The 15828-nt window shown below is 39.5% G+C and overlaps 1 protein-coding gene across 1 annotated transcript in view; it reads left to right on the top strand.

The window, feature by feature from the left end:
* LOC138737301 (uncharacterized) overlaps positions 1-3402 on the top strand; it is a 302978-nt gene extending 299576 nt beyond the window's left edge. The window contains 6 exon segments of the mRNA XM_069888055.1: positions 88-205; positions 730-796; positions 910-1113; positions 1306-1376; positions 2641-2755; positions 3220-3402. Coding sequence (XP_069744156.1) covers positions 88-205; positions 730-796; positions 910-1113; positions 1306-1376; positions 2641-2755; positions 3220-3354 — 710 coding nt within the window. The 3' untranslated portion in view covers positions 3355-3402.
* The last annotated feature ends 12426 nt before the right edge of the window (positions 3403-15828 follow it).

Raw genomic sequence — 15828 nt, forward strand, 5'->3', positions numbered from 1 at the left:
GTGGAGAATTGAAGTTTCCATCTACAATTACAATATCTTGTACCAGCCTGGGAAGCCCAATGAGCTCCCAGATGCTCTATCCTGCAGAATCTGTGCCAGCGCACAAATTGACCACTTATAAGCCCTTCACAATGATCTCTGCCACCTTGGAGTCACCAGGTTCTTTCACTTCATCAAAGCACTCAAACTCCGTCAAAGAGATCAGGTCAATGACCAAAAAATGCTAGGTCTGTGCGAGAGTGTAAACCACACTTCTACCAGCCAGACAGAGCACAGTTGATAAAGGCCACCCACCCCTTTGAACGACTAAGTGTCGATTTCAAAGGACCCCTCCCCTCCTCTGACTGCAATGTCTATGTACTTCCTCAATGTCATTGATGAGTACTCATGTTTCCCATTTGCCATCCCCTGCCCTGACATGACAGCTGCCACAGTCATTAAGGCCCTACGCAATCTCTTCACTCTGTTTGGCTACCCTAACTATATTCATACTGACCGGGCCCTCATTTATGAGTGATGAGTTGTCCCAATACTGCTGGCCAGAGGCATCACCAAGAGTAGGACCACCAGCTACAACCCCCAGGGGAATGGGCAGGTGGAAAGGGAGAAAGCTAGCCCTGCAGTCTAGGGGCCTCCCAGTCTCCTGCTGGCAAATGGTCCTTTCTGAGGTGTTCCACTCCATCAGGTGACCAATGCCATACCGCATGAACGGATGTTATCCTTTCCCAGGAAATTGGCGACAGAGACCAAACTGCCAGCAAGGCTGATGAACCCAGGGCCGTCCTATTCTGGAAACGTGAGGAATCACAAGTCCACCTCCTCCGTGCCAACTCCCCTCCCAATACAGCTATGTGACATATCCCAATGGGCATGAGGGCACTGTCTCCATTAGGGACCTGGCTCCCTCAGGGACTCTGCAAACCTCCACTGATCATCCCACACCCCTCACCATTCACGATACACTCGGGTAATGACACGTTACCTCAGCCCCAACAAATGACACACCAGACTCATCGCCGAGCACCCAGCAACTCAACGCCGATGACTACATACAGGTGCCTAAGACTGTCCAAGACCCTATCACTGCACCGCAATCACAACCGATATCACACGGTCACAGTGGAAAATCAAACAGTCCTAAAGACTTAATTTATAATTGTATCATCAACACTTCACCCCACTGGACTCTTTTTAAAATCAAGGGGTGAATGTGGTAAACCACTGTATGTTTATATTTATCTGTCTGGGCACACCCAGACAGTGGCTCCTCCCACTGACTCTTGAATAATGGTGATTGTCCCTCAGCCCCCTCCTCAGCTCGGGACAGTCGACCAGCAGGAATGTTCCATCATTTTACTGCAAATAGAAGCCTATCAGTTTTGCTCAATTTCAGTCTTTTGGAGTCATTGATGGTGCATCATTAACCATCCCCCTTTGTCTAAGAAAAATAACGGTGGGTTATGGGAAAAGAGTAGCTGAATGGAACTCACTGGATTGTTCTGCTAGTAGCAAAGACTCCGTGTGTTGAATATCCTCCATATGTGTTAACAAGTTATTCGAAGAACTCAGCAGTTCAGGCAGCATTTGTGGGAGAAAGTGGACAGGCAATGATTCAGGTTAACACCCGTCATCTGAAGTGAAATTTGTCTTAGGTGACTGATATTAAATATGGGTGAGTTTTGCCTAGTCCCCATAGATGTGGCCTGATCCACTGAGCTACCAGGAACTTTCTGATGCAACCTAAGTCATACACGACTTTAGCACCACCTGCATATTTGTAATATTAATATATTTTTTGTTTTCATTATTTTATATTGTTATCTTTTTCTCTTTTTATGTGCTGTGTTTTATGTACCTGGGCAGCTGCAACAAGTAAGATTTCCATTGTGTCTCTACATTGTACACATGTAAATGACAATAAACTTCATTGATTCATTCAGTTCCTCTTGCAGCTGATTTTATGCTGTAGATTACAGTATCTGCAGTCTTTTGCATCTCTGTGATTTGATAACTGATTTCTGATTCAGTCAAGAACATTCACCGTTACTTGGAGTAAAATATCTGTGAGGAAGAAATTTATCTTTGGTTGTTACTGCACATGCACGGTGCAAGTTTCTGTTACTGGTTGTACTCGACCTAATTTTCACAGACTTTAATGAAACTGAATGTCAGGAGGTGGGTGAACCTGAGGCAGACACACTCACACATGGCGGCATGGTTAACGTAGTGGTTAGCACTACGCTGTTCCAATGCCAGTGATTGGGACCAGGGTTTGAATCCCATGCTGTCTGTAAGGAGTTGGTACTTTCTCCCTGTGTCTGTGTGGGTTTTCCCCTGAGGGCTCCTGTTTCCTCCCTCTGTTCGAAACGTTCTGGGTAATAGGTTAATTGGGTGGCACAGATTCATGGGCCGAAATGGCCTGTTACTGTGCTCTATGTCTAAATTTTAAAAATTTGTATCAGTCATCAAAGCAAATTTCACTCACTCACTATGTATAGGTGATAAATAAAATATATATTTTGCAAGGATGCTAAGGTTTTGGGGGAGGGGGGTGTAGTCGTGCTGTGTCGCAGCAAGAGATAGAAGAGGTTTGACTCAAGTGGCATCCAGTTAGAAAACTGTTTACTTGTTCACACACAGGTGCATTTTTTACATTCCTCCCAGGAACCCCCACATGCCGCGGGGCGGAATTGACATCACCTTCTGGACTGCAGTTCGCCCGCAGTCAGAGCCCTCCCGGTTGCTGATGTCAGCAGTTCACCCGTGACTTTTTGAGCCTTTTTGAACTGTGCTTAGGTGAGCCAGCACAGGGAAATAAATAATTACTGCAATGGATCCAGGGATGAGGGATTTCTCTTGCATGGGAGTTGAGGAGAAACTGAGTTTGTTCTCTTTGGAGAAGGTTCAGGTAGATTTATTAGAGTTTCAAAATGACAAAGTTTTGATAGGGTAAATATGGAGAAACCACTTCCAGTGACAGAGAGTTAATTACTGAAGGACATAGGTTTTAAGTAAAATAAGGAGAGATTTGGTCATTTTGGCCAAGTGAGAATTCACTCCAACACAAGAGTGGGAGCAAATTTGAAAAGGAAGTATTTCTAGAGATAGAATTAGATAGCGCTTTCAAAGAGATGTCATCACTTCAATGGACTTTGGCCAAGTTCTATGTTTCCATACTATGGTGAAAGTGAGTAACTTTCTTGTTCTTTATTTTTAAAGGGAAGCTCTGATGCTTGGTCTTCTCTGAACATCATAAGCTCCAACCAGCTGAAGGACACAGTGTGCACAGATGATACCTTACTCACTCAGAATGCTGACCCAAAGGTGAAAGATGAAGAGAGGTCGAAGACTTAGTCTTATACAAGGATCAACAGTGACACTTAAGTCCTTAGGAGGTAACAAGGTCTTCATAGAGTGGTGAAAACAGTAAAATTATAACAAAAGTAAAGAAATAAGAGCAAGAAACAAAGGGGAAATAATTCTCCAACATCCAGGAGAGAATACTGGAACAAACATGTTAATGGAATTGCTATGTGTAAAGATGTGAATATAATTTGAAATTGAGCATCCATAACTATCCCAGCACAAACTGAATACTCATTAATAACTGTAGTTTCATTGGCCTTCCTGTTTAAATTGAGTGATTCTTAAATTTAATCTCACTTCCTGAATGCTCAGACTTCTAGAATTTGTGAAGGACCGCAGGATCCTTGGTTCAGTCATTTTGACTAACACCTAGAAAAGATGACAGGCAATCTCAAGAAAGAAATGACATAATAAGCTCTCAAATTTAACACTGCAGCGCTAAAATGTACCCTGCAAAAATGGATTAGCAGACTTTAATGTAGAGCATGGGATATGGCTTACAAAATCTTTGTAGATTGCAGATAAATTTGGATAGTATTCCACATCCATACAGTAAAATAATTTAAGTATTCAGAATGCTGGTTGGTGAACGCTGTATACTATTTTAGTTTCCATAATACACTGTATAAGAAAAATGCAAGAGACATTGCAAAACATTCAGCAAAGATTCATTAGAAGCAACCAGAAAATAACCTGAAGTGTGCCCTGATAAGGCTGTTAAAATTATGAAAGGTTTCATGTAGAGGTGAAGGAGATGCTTATATTTGCCAGGAGTCTGCAACTAGAGCACTTAAATAAAGCAGAGTCATTTAAAACTCCTACAGGGAATTGAGGACAAGGTTAGTTCTCCCTGAAAGTGACGAGACTATGGATCTAGGTAGTTTGGATTCTTGAAGAGTACTTGCAGTATATAGCAAAAGTGTATTTAAAGTGAAACCGAATAAAAGAGATGTGGGAGATAAGATTATAAATGTGGTTAAGATAAGCAAGGCGGAAGAAGCATCGTACTGAGCAAATTGGTCCAGTTAGCCTGATACTGTGTAGCGCTGTACAATGAACCATGTAACATGAAAAGATGATCATTCCTATCTTCCAGTCAAGAGTGAGAGAATGGAAAATGGGTTGAAGAAGGGAGGATGATGTTTTGGATGATGTTTGGCACAGCCAGGAAAGCTGTCGCCTCACAAATCCCAGAGACCTGGAATCAGTCCTGACTCTGGTTGTTGCTTGTGTGAAGTTTGCACATTCTCCTTATAACCTGTGGATTTCTTCTCGGTCACAGACCTAGAAGTGAACAATACAATCCTTCAGTCCACTCCATCCTGAATCCTACTTTCCTACAGTCCACCACTGAATTTTTTGTTCTTTATCCTTTTATACCTTGCCAATCCAAGTGCCAATCTGAAGGTCTTCTCCACCCTTGCTACCTGTGTTGCCACTCTCAGGAAACTAAAGACGAACCCCAAGGTCACTTTCATGAACTTTCCTTAGCACCCTACTGTGTACTGTATGTATTGAACTGCTATTTGACTTTGCAAAGTGCATCATCTAATATTTGTTGGGGCTCAATTCCACCTGCCAATGCTCTGTTAATTTTCCTTCTGATCTATGTTCTGCTGTAGCCTTCAACAATTATCCTTGCTATCCATAAGAACTAATGTTCCTGTCAACTCAGAATTAAAAATAATTTCTTCTACATTCACATCCAAGTCGTTAATATATATCACAAAGAGCAAGGATCCCAGTACCAATGTCTGCAGTACATCACTGGTCACAGAACTTCAGTCAGAAAAGCAACCATGGATTCATTCACCCTCTGCCTCCTATCACCAAGCCAATTAGACAGCTCAACTTTGATCCCATATGCCATAACGTTCAGGATCAGTTTACCAAGTGAGACCTTGTCAAATGCCTTACCAAAGACCATTCTTACCAACCTGCCTTCATCAATGGTTTTATAACCATATAACCATATAACCACTTACAGCACAGAACAGGCCAGTTCGGCCCTACTAGTCCATGCCGTAGCAAATCCCCACCCTCTTAGTCCCACTGACCAGCACCCGGTCCATACCCCTCTAGTCCCCTCTTATCCATGTAACGATCCAGTCTTTCCTTAAATGTAACCAATGATCCCGCCTCGACCACGTCTGCCGGAAGCTCATTCCACATCCCCACCACCCTCTGTGTAAAGAAATTTCCCCTCATGTTCCCCTTATAATTTTCCCCCTTCAATCTTAAACCATGTCCTCTAGTTTGAATCTCCCCCTTTCTTAATTGAAAAAGCCTATCCACATTTACTCTGTCTGTCCCTTTTAAAATCTTAAACACCTCTATCAAGTCCCCTCTCAATCTTCTACGCTCCAGAGAAAAAAGCCCCAGTCTGCACAACCTTTCCCTGTAACTCAGACCCTGAAATCCTGTCAACATTCTCGTGAACCTTCTCTGCACTCTCTCTATTTTGTTTATATCTTTCCTATAATTCGGTGACCAAAACTGTACACAGTACTCCAAATTTGGCCTCACCAATGCCTTGTACAATTTCATCATAACCTCCCTACTCTTGAATTCAATACTCCGATTTTATGAAGGCCAACATTCCAAATGCCTTCTTCACCACACCATCTACCTGAGTATCAGCCTTGAGGGTACTATTTACCATAACTCCTAAATCCTTTTTTGCTCTGCACTCCTCAATTGTCTACCATTCAATGTATATGACCTATTTAAATTTGCCTTTCCAAAATGTAGCACCTCACATTTATCTGTATTAAATTCCATCAGCCATTTCTCAGCCCACACCTCCAGCCTTCCTAAATCACCTTTTAATCTATGGTAATCTACCTCACTGTCCACAACATCACCAATCTTTGTGTCATCCGCAAACTTGCTTATCCAATTCTCCACCCCTACATCCAGATCGTTAATATATATAACAAATAATAGTGGACCCAGGACCGAATCCTGAGGAACTCCACTAGTCACCGGCCTCCAATTGGACAAACAATTTTCTACCACTACTCTCTGACACCTCCCATCCAACCACTGCTGAATCCATTACACTACCTCTTTATTTATACCTAATGCCTCCACCTTTTTTCCTAACCTCCTGTGGGGAACTTTGTCAAAAGCTTTACTAAAGTCCAAATAGACAACATCCACAGCTTTCCCTTCATCAACCTTTTTTGTAACCCCCTCGAAGAACTCAATCAGGTTTGTCAAGCATGATCTACCCCTGACAAAACCATGCTGATTACTCCCTATCAATCCCTGTACCTCCAAAAATTTGTAAATAGCATCCCTCAGAACACTTTCCATCAACTTGCCCACCACAGACGTCAGACTTACAGGCCTATAATTCCCAGATTTGCATTTGGACCCTTTCTTAAACAGAGGAACCACATGCGCTTCCCTCCAATCTTTTGGCACCACCCCCGTGGCCAGTGACATCCTAAATATCTCTGTTAATGGTCCCACTAACTGTCCACTAGCCTCCCTGAGTGTCCTAGGGAATATTTTGTCTGGTTTTAGTTACCTCCTCAAAAAACATTATCAAATTAGTGAGCCTTGATTTCCTTTGCACAAAGCCATGCAAGGGACCTGCTATCCAAGTTCTTTATATTCTACCAGAATTCTTATTCAATTCCATTTTTGTCCGTCATCCTCATTGGAACATGCTACCCCTGATCAGCCCCCATCAACAATTTTGTATTTTGCTTTCCAGAGCATCTTGGGATGGATCTCATTCCAACCCTGGGAATTTATTAAACTCTATGGATTCTGTGCCTCCCCCTTTTTAACACTGATATGTTCTAGACCAGCCATTCTCAACGGGGGCCAAAGCACATTTTAAGTAAAATCCTTGTTTTCATTTCACCTCACAAACAATTTTTTTTTCTGTAGTCAGCAGGAGAGACATACAGAATAACCCAAAACTTTACTGCATCACAAAAAAGGGGGCCCATAAACTTGAAGCAGAGTCCTCGGAAGGGGGGGGGGAGGGGTGAGCAAAGCCGAGAAAATGTTGAGAATGGCTGGTCTACAATGTCAATTTACCCCTCCCTAAACTCAGTAATTTCCATGTCCTTCTCCTTGGGTGAATACAGATGAGAAGTTTTCATTTAGTACCTCACCCCACATAGATTACCTCTTGGTTCCCAGGGAGATCCACTATTTCCCCAGCTATCCTCTTGCTCCTCATGTCTTGGGATTCTACCTAATCTTACTGGCAAGGATGTTTCCTAGCCCCTATCTGCTATCCTTAGTTCTTTATATTCTACCAGAATTCTTATTCAATTCTGTTTTTGTTCTTCAACCTTATTGGAACATGCTGCCCCTGAACTCTTACTGCCTTCTGAAAGTATACCACGTCAGATTCATTTTACCCATCAAGTCCTTTCTTACATTATTGAAATGTCTTCACTCAGGTTTAGGATCTTAATTTGAGGACCAACTTTATCCCAGCTACCCTGAAATTAACAGAATCGTGGTTACTCTTTCTGACGTGTTCCCCCATCAACACTTTCGCCGTCTGCCCAATTTTAACAAATCGGACTCTCTGAATGTTGTCTCAAAATGCCCACTTTCCCCATCTAAGCCCTTTGCACTGCAGCAATGCCAGTCAATAATGGGAACATTAAAATCTCCCACGCTTATAACTGGATTATTCTTCCACCTTTCTGTGATCTGTTTACATATCTTCCCCTCCATTTCCCTCTGATCATCCCTCCCTCATTCCTCAGTTCTCCTGACATGGCCTCATTGAATGATTTCTTCATGACATCCTCACTGATGACTGCCGTAACATTCATCCTCATTGGGTGATCTGACTACCAAATATGGACACATTATAGGGTAATTAACTGTTGTAAATTGCTCCATGAGTGGGGGTGAGTGGCAGACTCTGGGGGAGGTGATTAAAATGTGGAGCTAATAAATAAAATTGCAGGATTAGCAATTGATACTTGGTATGGACCTGGTGAACCAAAGGGTCTGTTTCTGTCAGTGAATCTAAATCCCCTCAGTTGAACCCAGAGGGGAGAACTGTCAGTAGAACTTTGATACCTTAGGTCTTTAGCTGAGTCTGTGCTTTAACTATCCATGTTGTCTGTGTAATGGTGGCTGATGGTAAACAATGAAGAAGTGAACATATTTCCGCATTTCTGTCCACCCACGGTTCTTTTCAACAATCCATCCAGTCCTGCCTTAGTAATATAAGTACTCTGCTTCCACCATCTTGAGAGGAAAGGAGACAGAATGAAAACTTATGCTTGTTTCCCCATGGAGCTTTGAAGCTGATTCAACACAGATGCCGTTCCTCATGTGCACGTGTCTCTTAGTTATTCCTTCGACTATCACTCAAGAACAGACTCCAGTTTTTAAAGCAGATCAATGTGTAAAGTAGATTGAAGTCTCAATTTATTGTTTATGCTCTTAAGAACTCAACTTTCCATTGGGATTTTGGTTGAATTTGACATCCTTCTCATTGTAAAAATAGTAAATAAAGTAAGAAATGAACGTCACATTGATAATGATCATTCAAGGGGAACACATTTAAGGGAACCTAAGGCATAATACTTTCTAAAAATATGTATAGACGAGAATCATCCTTTGAGCCTCCCTGCTTAAGGATTTATTTTAATTTAAAAATAATTTAGACATACAGGCCCTTCCAGCCCACAAGCCCATGTCCCCCAAATTCAACCTTGCTCACATATCTTCCATTACCCACACATCTGCCCAGCATGTGCATCAAGGACAGGATTCCCCTTGTCCTCGCCTACTACCCCAGCAGCTACTGCTTCCAACATATCGTCATTTCTACCATTTACTATGTGATCCCACCTCCAGACACATATTCCCCTCTCCCTTCCCCTCCTTCTGCAGGGACCACTTCCTCCATGACTCTCTCGTCAACTCCTCCCTCCCCGCCAATCACCCCCTTGGCATGCCCACACCTTCATCCTCACCACCATTCGGGACCTCAAACAGTTTTTTCCATGTGAAGCAACACTTCATCTGCAGGGGACATCTACTGCATCCTCTGCTCCCGTTATGGTCTCCTCTACATTGGACGCAGTCTGGAAGATCGCTTTGTTAAGCTCTGTCCACCACAATAGCGTGAATTTTCCAGTAGCCACCCATTTCAATTCACCTGCTGACATGTCTATCCATGGTCTCATGCACTGCCAGACTGAGACCATCCACAAATTGGAGGGACAGCACCTCATCTTCCATCAGAAGACTCTTCAACTGGTTGGCATTAACATTGACTTTCTGGTTTCTGTTCGCACCACTCATCCCTGCTCTCTCTCTTCCCCTTTCCCTCTGTCTCCTTTCACAGAGCCAAAATCAATTTGCATCTTTCCTCATATCTAATTAATACCTTTTATCTGTTCATCTGTACACCCCCCCGCCATTTTTACCCTTTTCTTTTTCCAGCCTTTAATTCGGGCACGTTTTTTCACTCATACCTTGAAGAAGGGCTCAAGCCCAAAACATCAGTAATATATCTTTACCTCACATGAATGCTGCAAGACCAGATGAGTTCCTCCAACATTTATGTGTTCTCCACCCCCCTCCAAAAAAAAGCATAAGGAAACATTTTGGACCTAGTTCTCCATCACATTTGGTTAGGAAACTAGTTAGCATTAAGTTACTGCAATCTGGCTGTTAAAATTGAAGGGTTCTGCTGAAAATAGATCTCTCCTAGGCTACACTCCAAGGAGGCAGGAATTGTTAAAGTAACTATTGAAATTAATTTACAGTCACTCCTTTCCATTGAGAGAGAACATTCACAATGAAAGTTAGTATGTTTCATCATCTGTTTAACCAATTTTGTGAAGAGAATAAATGTTCTACATCTGGATTAATGAATTTGCAACATCCAAACTGGTTTCAATGTTTCATGAGGTGTTTGTGAAGAACTGAGGTTCATCATCACATGTTGATGACATGATTTTTTTTCTCTTATTCCCATGAGCAGAATTAAATGTTGTGATTGGAGGTCAATGAAGCATGCATTCCCACAATTTTATTAAAAATAATGAAGGAAGCCTGGGCAGTTTTTTTTTGTTGCTTCCTTTAAACAGGAGGCCTACTCCAACATAATTATGTGAAGACTACTTCCCCAGTGAGTTAGGATTAGTTGGTTTGAGGGAACTTTGTTGAAACACAAAACCTTTCTTTCAAAGATTAGTATGCTTCAGGAAGATTATTTTGTTAATTTAAGGATACATAAAAGAGAATATCATTAGACACCTAAATTTTTCATCTCAATAACATTTAATAATAGCAAGGTTTAAGAAGCATTCAACTCATCTACAAGCAGGGAATAGAGATGTTAGTTTAGATTGGCATTGTGTTTTTTATCCAGACATTATGGGCTAAAGGCCCATTCCTGCATTGTTCTTTGTACTTATTAAATTCAATGAGAGCTGTAAATATCAATTCGCTTTGGCATATCTAACAATGTTGCTTTTGAAAAGCAATAATGTTTTGTGATTTAACTATTTAGAAGATACAGATCTTATGACCCACAATCTTGTGCTGATTTTTTCAACTTATTCCACATCAGTCTAACCTTTCCCTACACCACAGTCTATAGCCCACCATGTTATATACATCCATGTACCTATTTGTCTTTTAAATGTCCATATAGAATCAGCCTCCATTGCCACCCCCTGCAATGCATTCCAGGCTCCCATCATTCACTTTATAAAAAAAAACCCTAAACTTTTCTCTACTCATCTAAAATGGATGAGCTCTGGCATTGGTCATTGCCACCCTGGGTAAAAAGGTGCTGGCTGTTCACCTTATATAGGCCTCTCATAATCTTGTCTTCTTTGGCTTGGCTTCACGGACGAAGATTTATGGAGGGGGTAAAAGTCCACGTCAGCTGCAGGCTCGTTTGTGGCTGACAAGTCCGATGCGGGACAGGCAGACACGGTTGCAAGGGAAAATTGGTGGGTTGGGGTTGGGTGTTGGGTTTTTCCTCCTTTGCCTTTTGTCAGTGAGGTGGGCTCTGCGGTCTTCTTCAAAGGAGGTTGCTGCCCGCCAAACTGTGAGGCGCCAAGATGCACGGTTTGAGGCGATATCAGCCCACTGGCGGTGGTCAATGTGGCATAATCTTGTATACCACTATTAAAGACACCTCTCATTTACTGTCGCTCCAAAGAGAAAAGCCCAGGCTCACTTACTCTTCATAAAACACGTCTTCCGATCCAGGAAGGATCCTGGGAAATACCATTTGTTCCTTCTATAAATCACTTGAATTTTTGACAAGGCAGTTCAGATTAGCATTTGAATGTGATTCAGGATGAGAATGAGGTGATAGCAAACATGTTAAAATAGTGGATCCTCTGTTAAAAAAAAAGACACAATGTGGAAAGTGGCAATTTCTTTTACACTCTTGCATCAAAAAATGTTAATAAACCAAAAATGATCCTACATTCAGACATTTTTGGGAATTAATGTTAAATTACTGTTCAAGTAAGGAAAAGTTGAGAGCAGATAACTTGGTCTTGAAAGGTCATCATAAAGGAATGCTGTGGGCACACTCGTACTCTTGATAGACCAAACAGTCTCAGGCTTGAGGAAAATAATTGCTAAAATAAATTTATAAACAAAACATAACCTTGCCTTAACTGTTCAAATGCATGCAGGGAACTTGAAAATTTGGCCATGTTAGTTATATTTGCTTGATCAATAAGAGCACAGATAGACCATTGACACTCAATCAACACAAGTACAGTATATAATAAACCGTTTTTGAGCTGATTCAAGAAAAACACTTGGACTGCCACATGAGATGCCAGAATACAAAGTTTGTTTTGAGTAAGTTACAATCTTAGATTTTCTGTAACTATTGTGGAAAATTGTGCTCAAATAAAATCAACTGATGGATGAAAAGAAAAGTTCAAGACTGTGAAGTTAAAAGAAGCAAATGTTTTTCTTCACCAGTGGGGTGTGAACCAAGAATTGCATTTTTAATATGAAACAGGAATGATATCCTAAACATTTAAACGTGTCGATATTCAGAGCCAGGTTATCTGAATTACTTTAAAAAGCTATTGTGAAATGCAAGACATGAAGATTGTGGATTTTAATGTCTACTGTAATTGAATTTTGATATAAGAAATAGCATGACTTCTGGATGTTAGACTGTCATAGGCATATACTGAAATCTTGGGATAGTTCAAAGGCAAAGAAATTGCACTACATCTTCAGTAGTCAATTTTAGACCATCCTTGGGAGATTGTATCCAATTCTGAGATCCAGACCTTACAAAAGGATATTAACCCAGTAAAGAGAAAATTCAAGAGGAGTTTCTAAATAATGAGAACTTTGATCAAATTAAAAGGAAAGTTTTTGAGTAACCATGAAGGGTAGCCAAGGAACAAAGATGTTAAAACAACAAGAAGTTAAGATCTGGAATAGATTTCCCAAAAATTATGCTGGAAACAGATTCAACATATGGATATGATTGAAAAGTGAACATTTTCAGATATAAAGTTGCAAGTTAATAGAGATGTTGATAAGTACAAGAAAGCACATGAAAGGATATAGAGAAATAGTATTTTCGAATGGTCAGCTTCACTTATAGCAGATACCATAGAGGGGTTCCCAACCCTTTAATTTTTAATTTAGACATACAGTATGGTAACAGGCCATTTCTGCCCACGAGTATGTACCGGGGGTGTAGGTTAATTTGGTGGCATGGACCAGTGAGCTGAAATTTTCTCCAGAATTCCCCTTCTTTTTCCAGTGAGCTCATTTATCATTGTTTATTCATGATCAAAATTATTTATCCACTACTTTGATAAATGCAACTTGCATTTATATAATGCTTTTAATGTAGAAACAGGCCCTTTGGCACTGAACAAATGCATAATCAGACAAAAACAGAGTATTTTAACTTTTATCAGTCATTTTATATGGCAAAATCATGTTGTAAACCTGCAGAACATCAGCTTCTATGGCATATGATGTAAGGTGGAAAAGAAAGATGCATTCTGCTAATGAACTGATACATTTCAAACCACAACACTAAACAAAGAAAAAACTTGGATATCTGAAAATGCTTTTTGAGATCCCAAAAGAAATCAAATGTTTAATCAGACACTTCCTTAGTGATTTTCTTCTAGCTTTCTATTAATGTTTAGCAAATACTATTTTTAGTGACAAGATTCTTGTTCAATTCTGAATAAGAGTAGCTGTGGCATATACAATGAAATCAATTAATCTTATGAGCCTTTTGGACTTACAGAATAGGTTTTTTAAATCTGCAGTAAATTTGCTTATAGGCTCAGTAACAGGTTTCAAACTCTAGGAATCATTGAAAATTAACTAATATATTCACCACAACAGAAAAGTAACTAGTATCAAAGGCTGGTTTCTTTCATTGAAATGTTTATTTTCACTTATTGCCATTCCTTTTTAAATTGATAATAAAATTATAATTTTTAACTGTTTCAAAACAACCACTTTAGCTTGTTGAGGGAAGCATGTTTTGCAATACTACTTGAAACAAATAGTTGTTGGAGGTAAAACTTCAACTAATTCCCTTTTCAAGGATCATTGGGACTTAGAAAATACTCTGGCTGGAATAATACACAATTGTGTTTTACTTATTTTGTATCATTTTTATGCCGGGTGAGATTTTATTTCTTGGAAATACTCATTTCAACAGTCAAAATGTTGAAATGCAATTTTAATGAAAAACCAAAAAAATATACATTTATTGTCTCCTTCCAAAGACAGATATGGAAAATTAAGAATTCTCCATGATGCATATGAAAAGAATTTATTGCACTCTCATATTTCTGACCTAAATATAACTGCACGAAGTTGCCTATTGATATATGCTAAATGATAGGCTTATAAATTTACAGCCTTGTTAGTTCTAGTGCAAATTGAAGGCATGAAAATATATGGAACAAAGTAATATTTAGAAAGAGATTTAAAGTGTAAAAAAATAACTATTGGGATTAAGCCAAGAATATATTCATTCATTCATCATACACATGGACAATGTTAAAAATATTAGTTTTGATCTGAAAATGGTGTATAGACTTGTAATGTTAATTCAATTGTCTTGAAAACTATGGATACTTCAAATATCTGAGCATGTTGGAGTATAGAATCTTTATATTATTTTCAGAAAATTAAATTGAAATTTGCTGAAAGGATTATTGTGTGTATGTGAACTCTACAGCCACTCCTGTAATTTTTGAAGATAAAAGCAATACTAATTCATTACATAGAGGTTTCTTTTTCAATAAAGTGAAAAGATTATAGTGCTGGATGATGCAGCAGGTGGTTTAGGATTTTATTTGGTATCGACAGAAAATTCAAGTGCATGCAAGTATTCATTATCACATGAACAGAAAGCACCAAATAAAATTACACTTTTCTTCCTATCACCTAGCCTTTATAGACATCTTTCTATTGACAGGATTTTTTTTAAAAGACAAAGCTACAAAATAAGAGTATTGTTTTGGGCAGAACATGTGATTCACTTTTTTGAACATCCCACAACATCCAGATTTAATCTCCCATCTGTTATAAAATAAACTGGGTGACCCATCAACTAATTTACACATTCACCCTTAGCTTCCACAATAAAACTACCAAATTGCTCATTTTAATCTGGTAATTTAGATTTTCCTGTTCCATGATACAAATTCATCATATTTCACTGTCACTGATAAATGTTTATTCCAACATTGTAAGTGCACATACCACTCCCTGATTCTCTGGCTCCACACTCTTTTCGTGGCCCCTGGGCTTCAGAGTTCAGTTAGGGGACCATTAAGGATATGTTCAATCATTTTAGAGAATGGCAGCACTTCCCAGGGTCCATAGCAATCATTGAGTTTCAGCTAAGAGCAGGAATTCACTTGGGTTGCAGCTAGTAGAGCTCGTCTGACATAAAATAAGACTCTTTAACTTCAAAGTTGCATGGCAGTGATGCACAGAAAAATAAGCATCAATTCCAGCTTATCATTTGGAAAATAAAAAAATTATGTTGTATGTAAAATAATCCTGTAATATTATCTGAATAATTTCCTGAGTTTGGTTATATATTCTATTGTATTGGGGTGAACAAATTGAAATCACTTCTAAATGGAATGCAACAAATTTGCTCAAAATAAGTTGGAAATAATAAGATGGATTGTATTGGCAAGTATTGTACTATAAACATGTCCACGTGATGTTCCTCTCAGAATATTAGCAAATATATGAACAAATAGACAAGTATAAATTGTAATTCTCATCTGCCTCAGGATGTTGTCCCAAGTTTTCATTATAAGAATGTGTGAGTGGCTTTACATGGACTCCATGGAAGTGGAAAAGGTGGCAAGTTCCAAACTAATCCCCCATCTTTGGTTATTTGTCAACATTAAAAGGGGGAGAATATTTTTAAATAGGATAGCATGAAGATGAAAAACATCTCAATTG

The sequence above is a fragment of the Narcine bancroftii genome, chromosome 6 (genome assembly GCF_036971445.1).
Source record: "Narcine bancroftii isolate sNarBan1 chromosome 6, sNarBan1.hap1, whole genome shotgun sequence".
In the NCBI taxonomy this organism is placed as follows: domain Eukaryota; kingdom Metazoa; phylum Chordata; class Chondrichthyes; order Torpediniformes; family Narcinidae; genus Narcine; species Narcine bancroftii.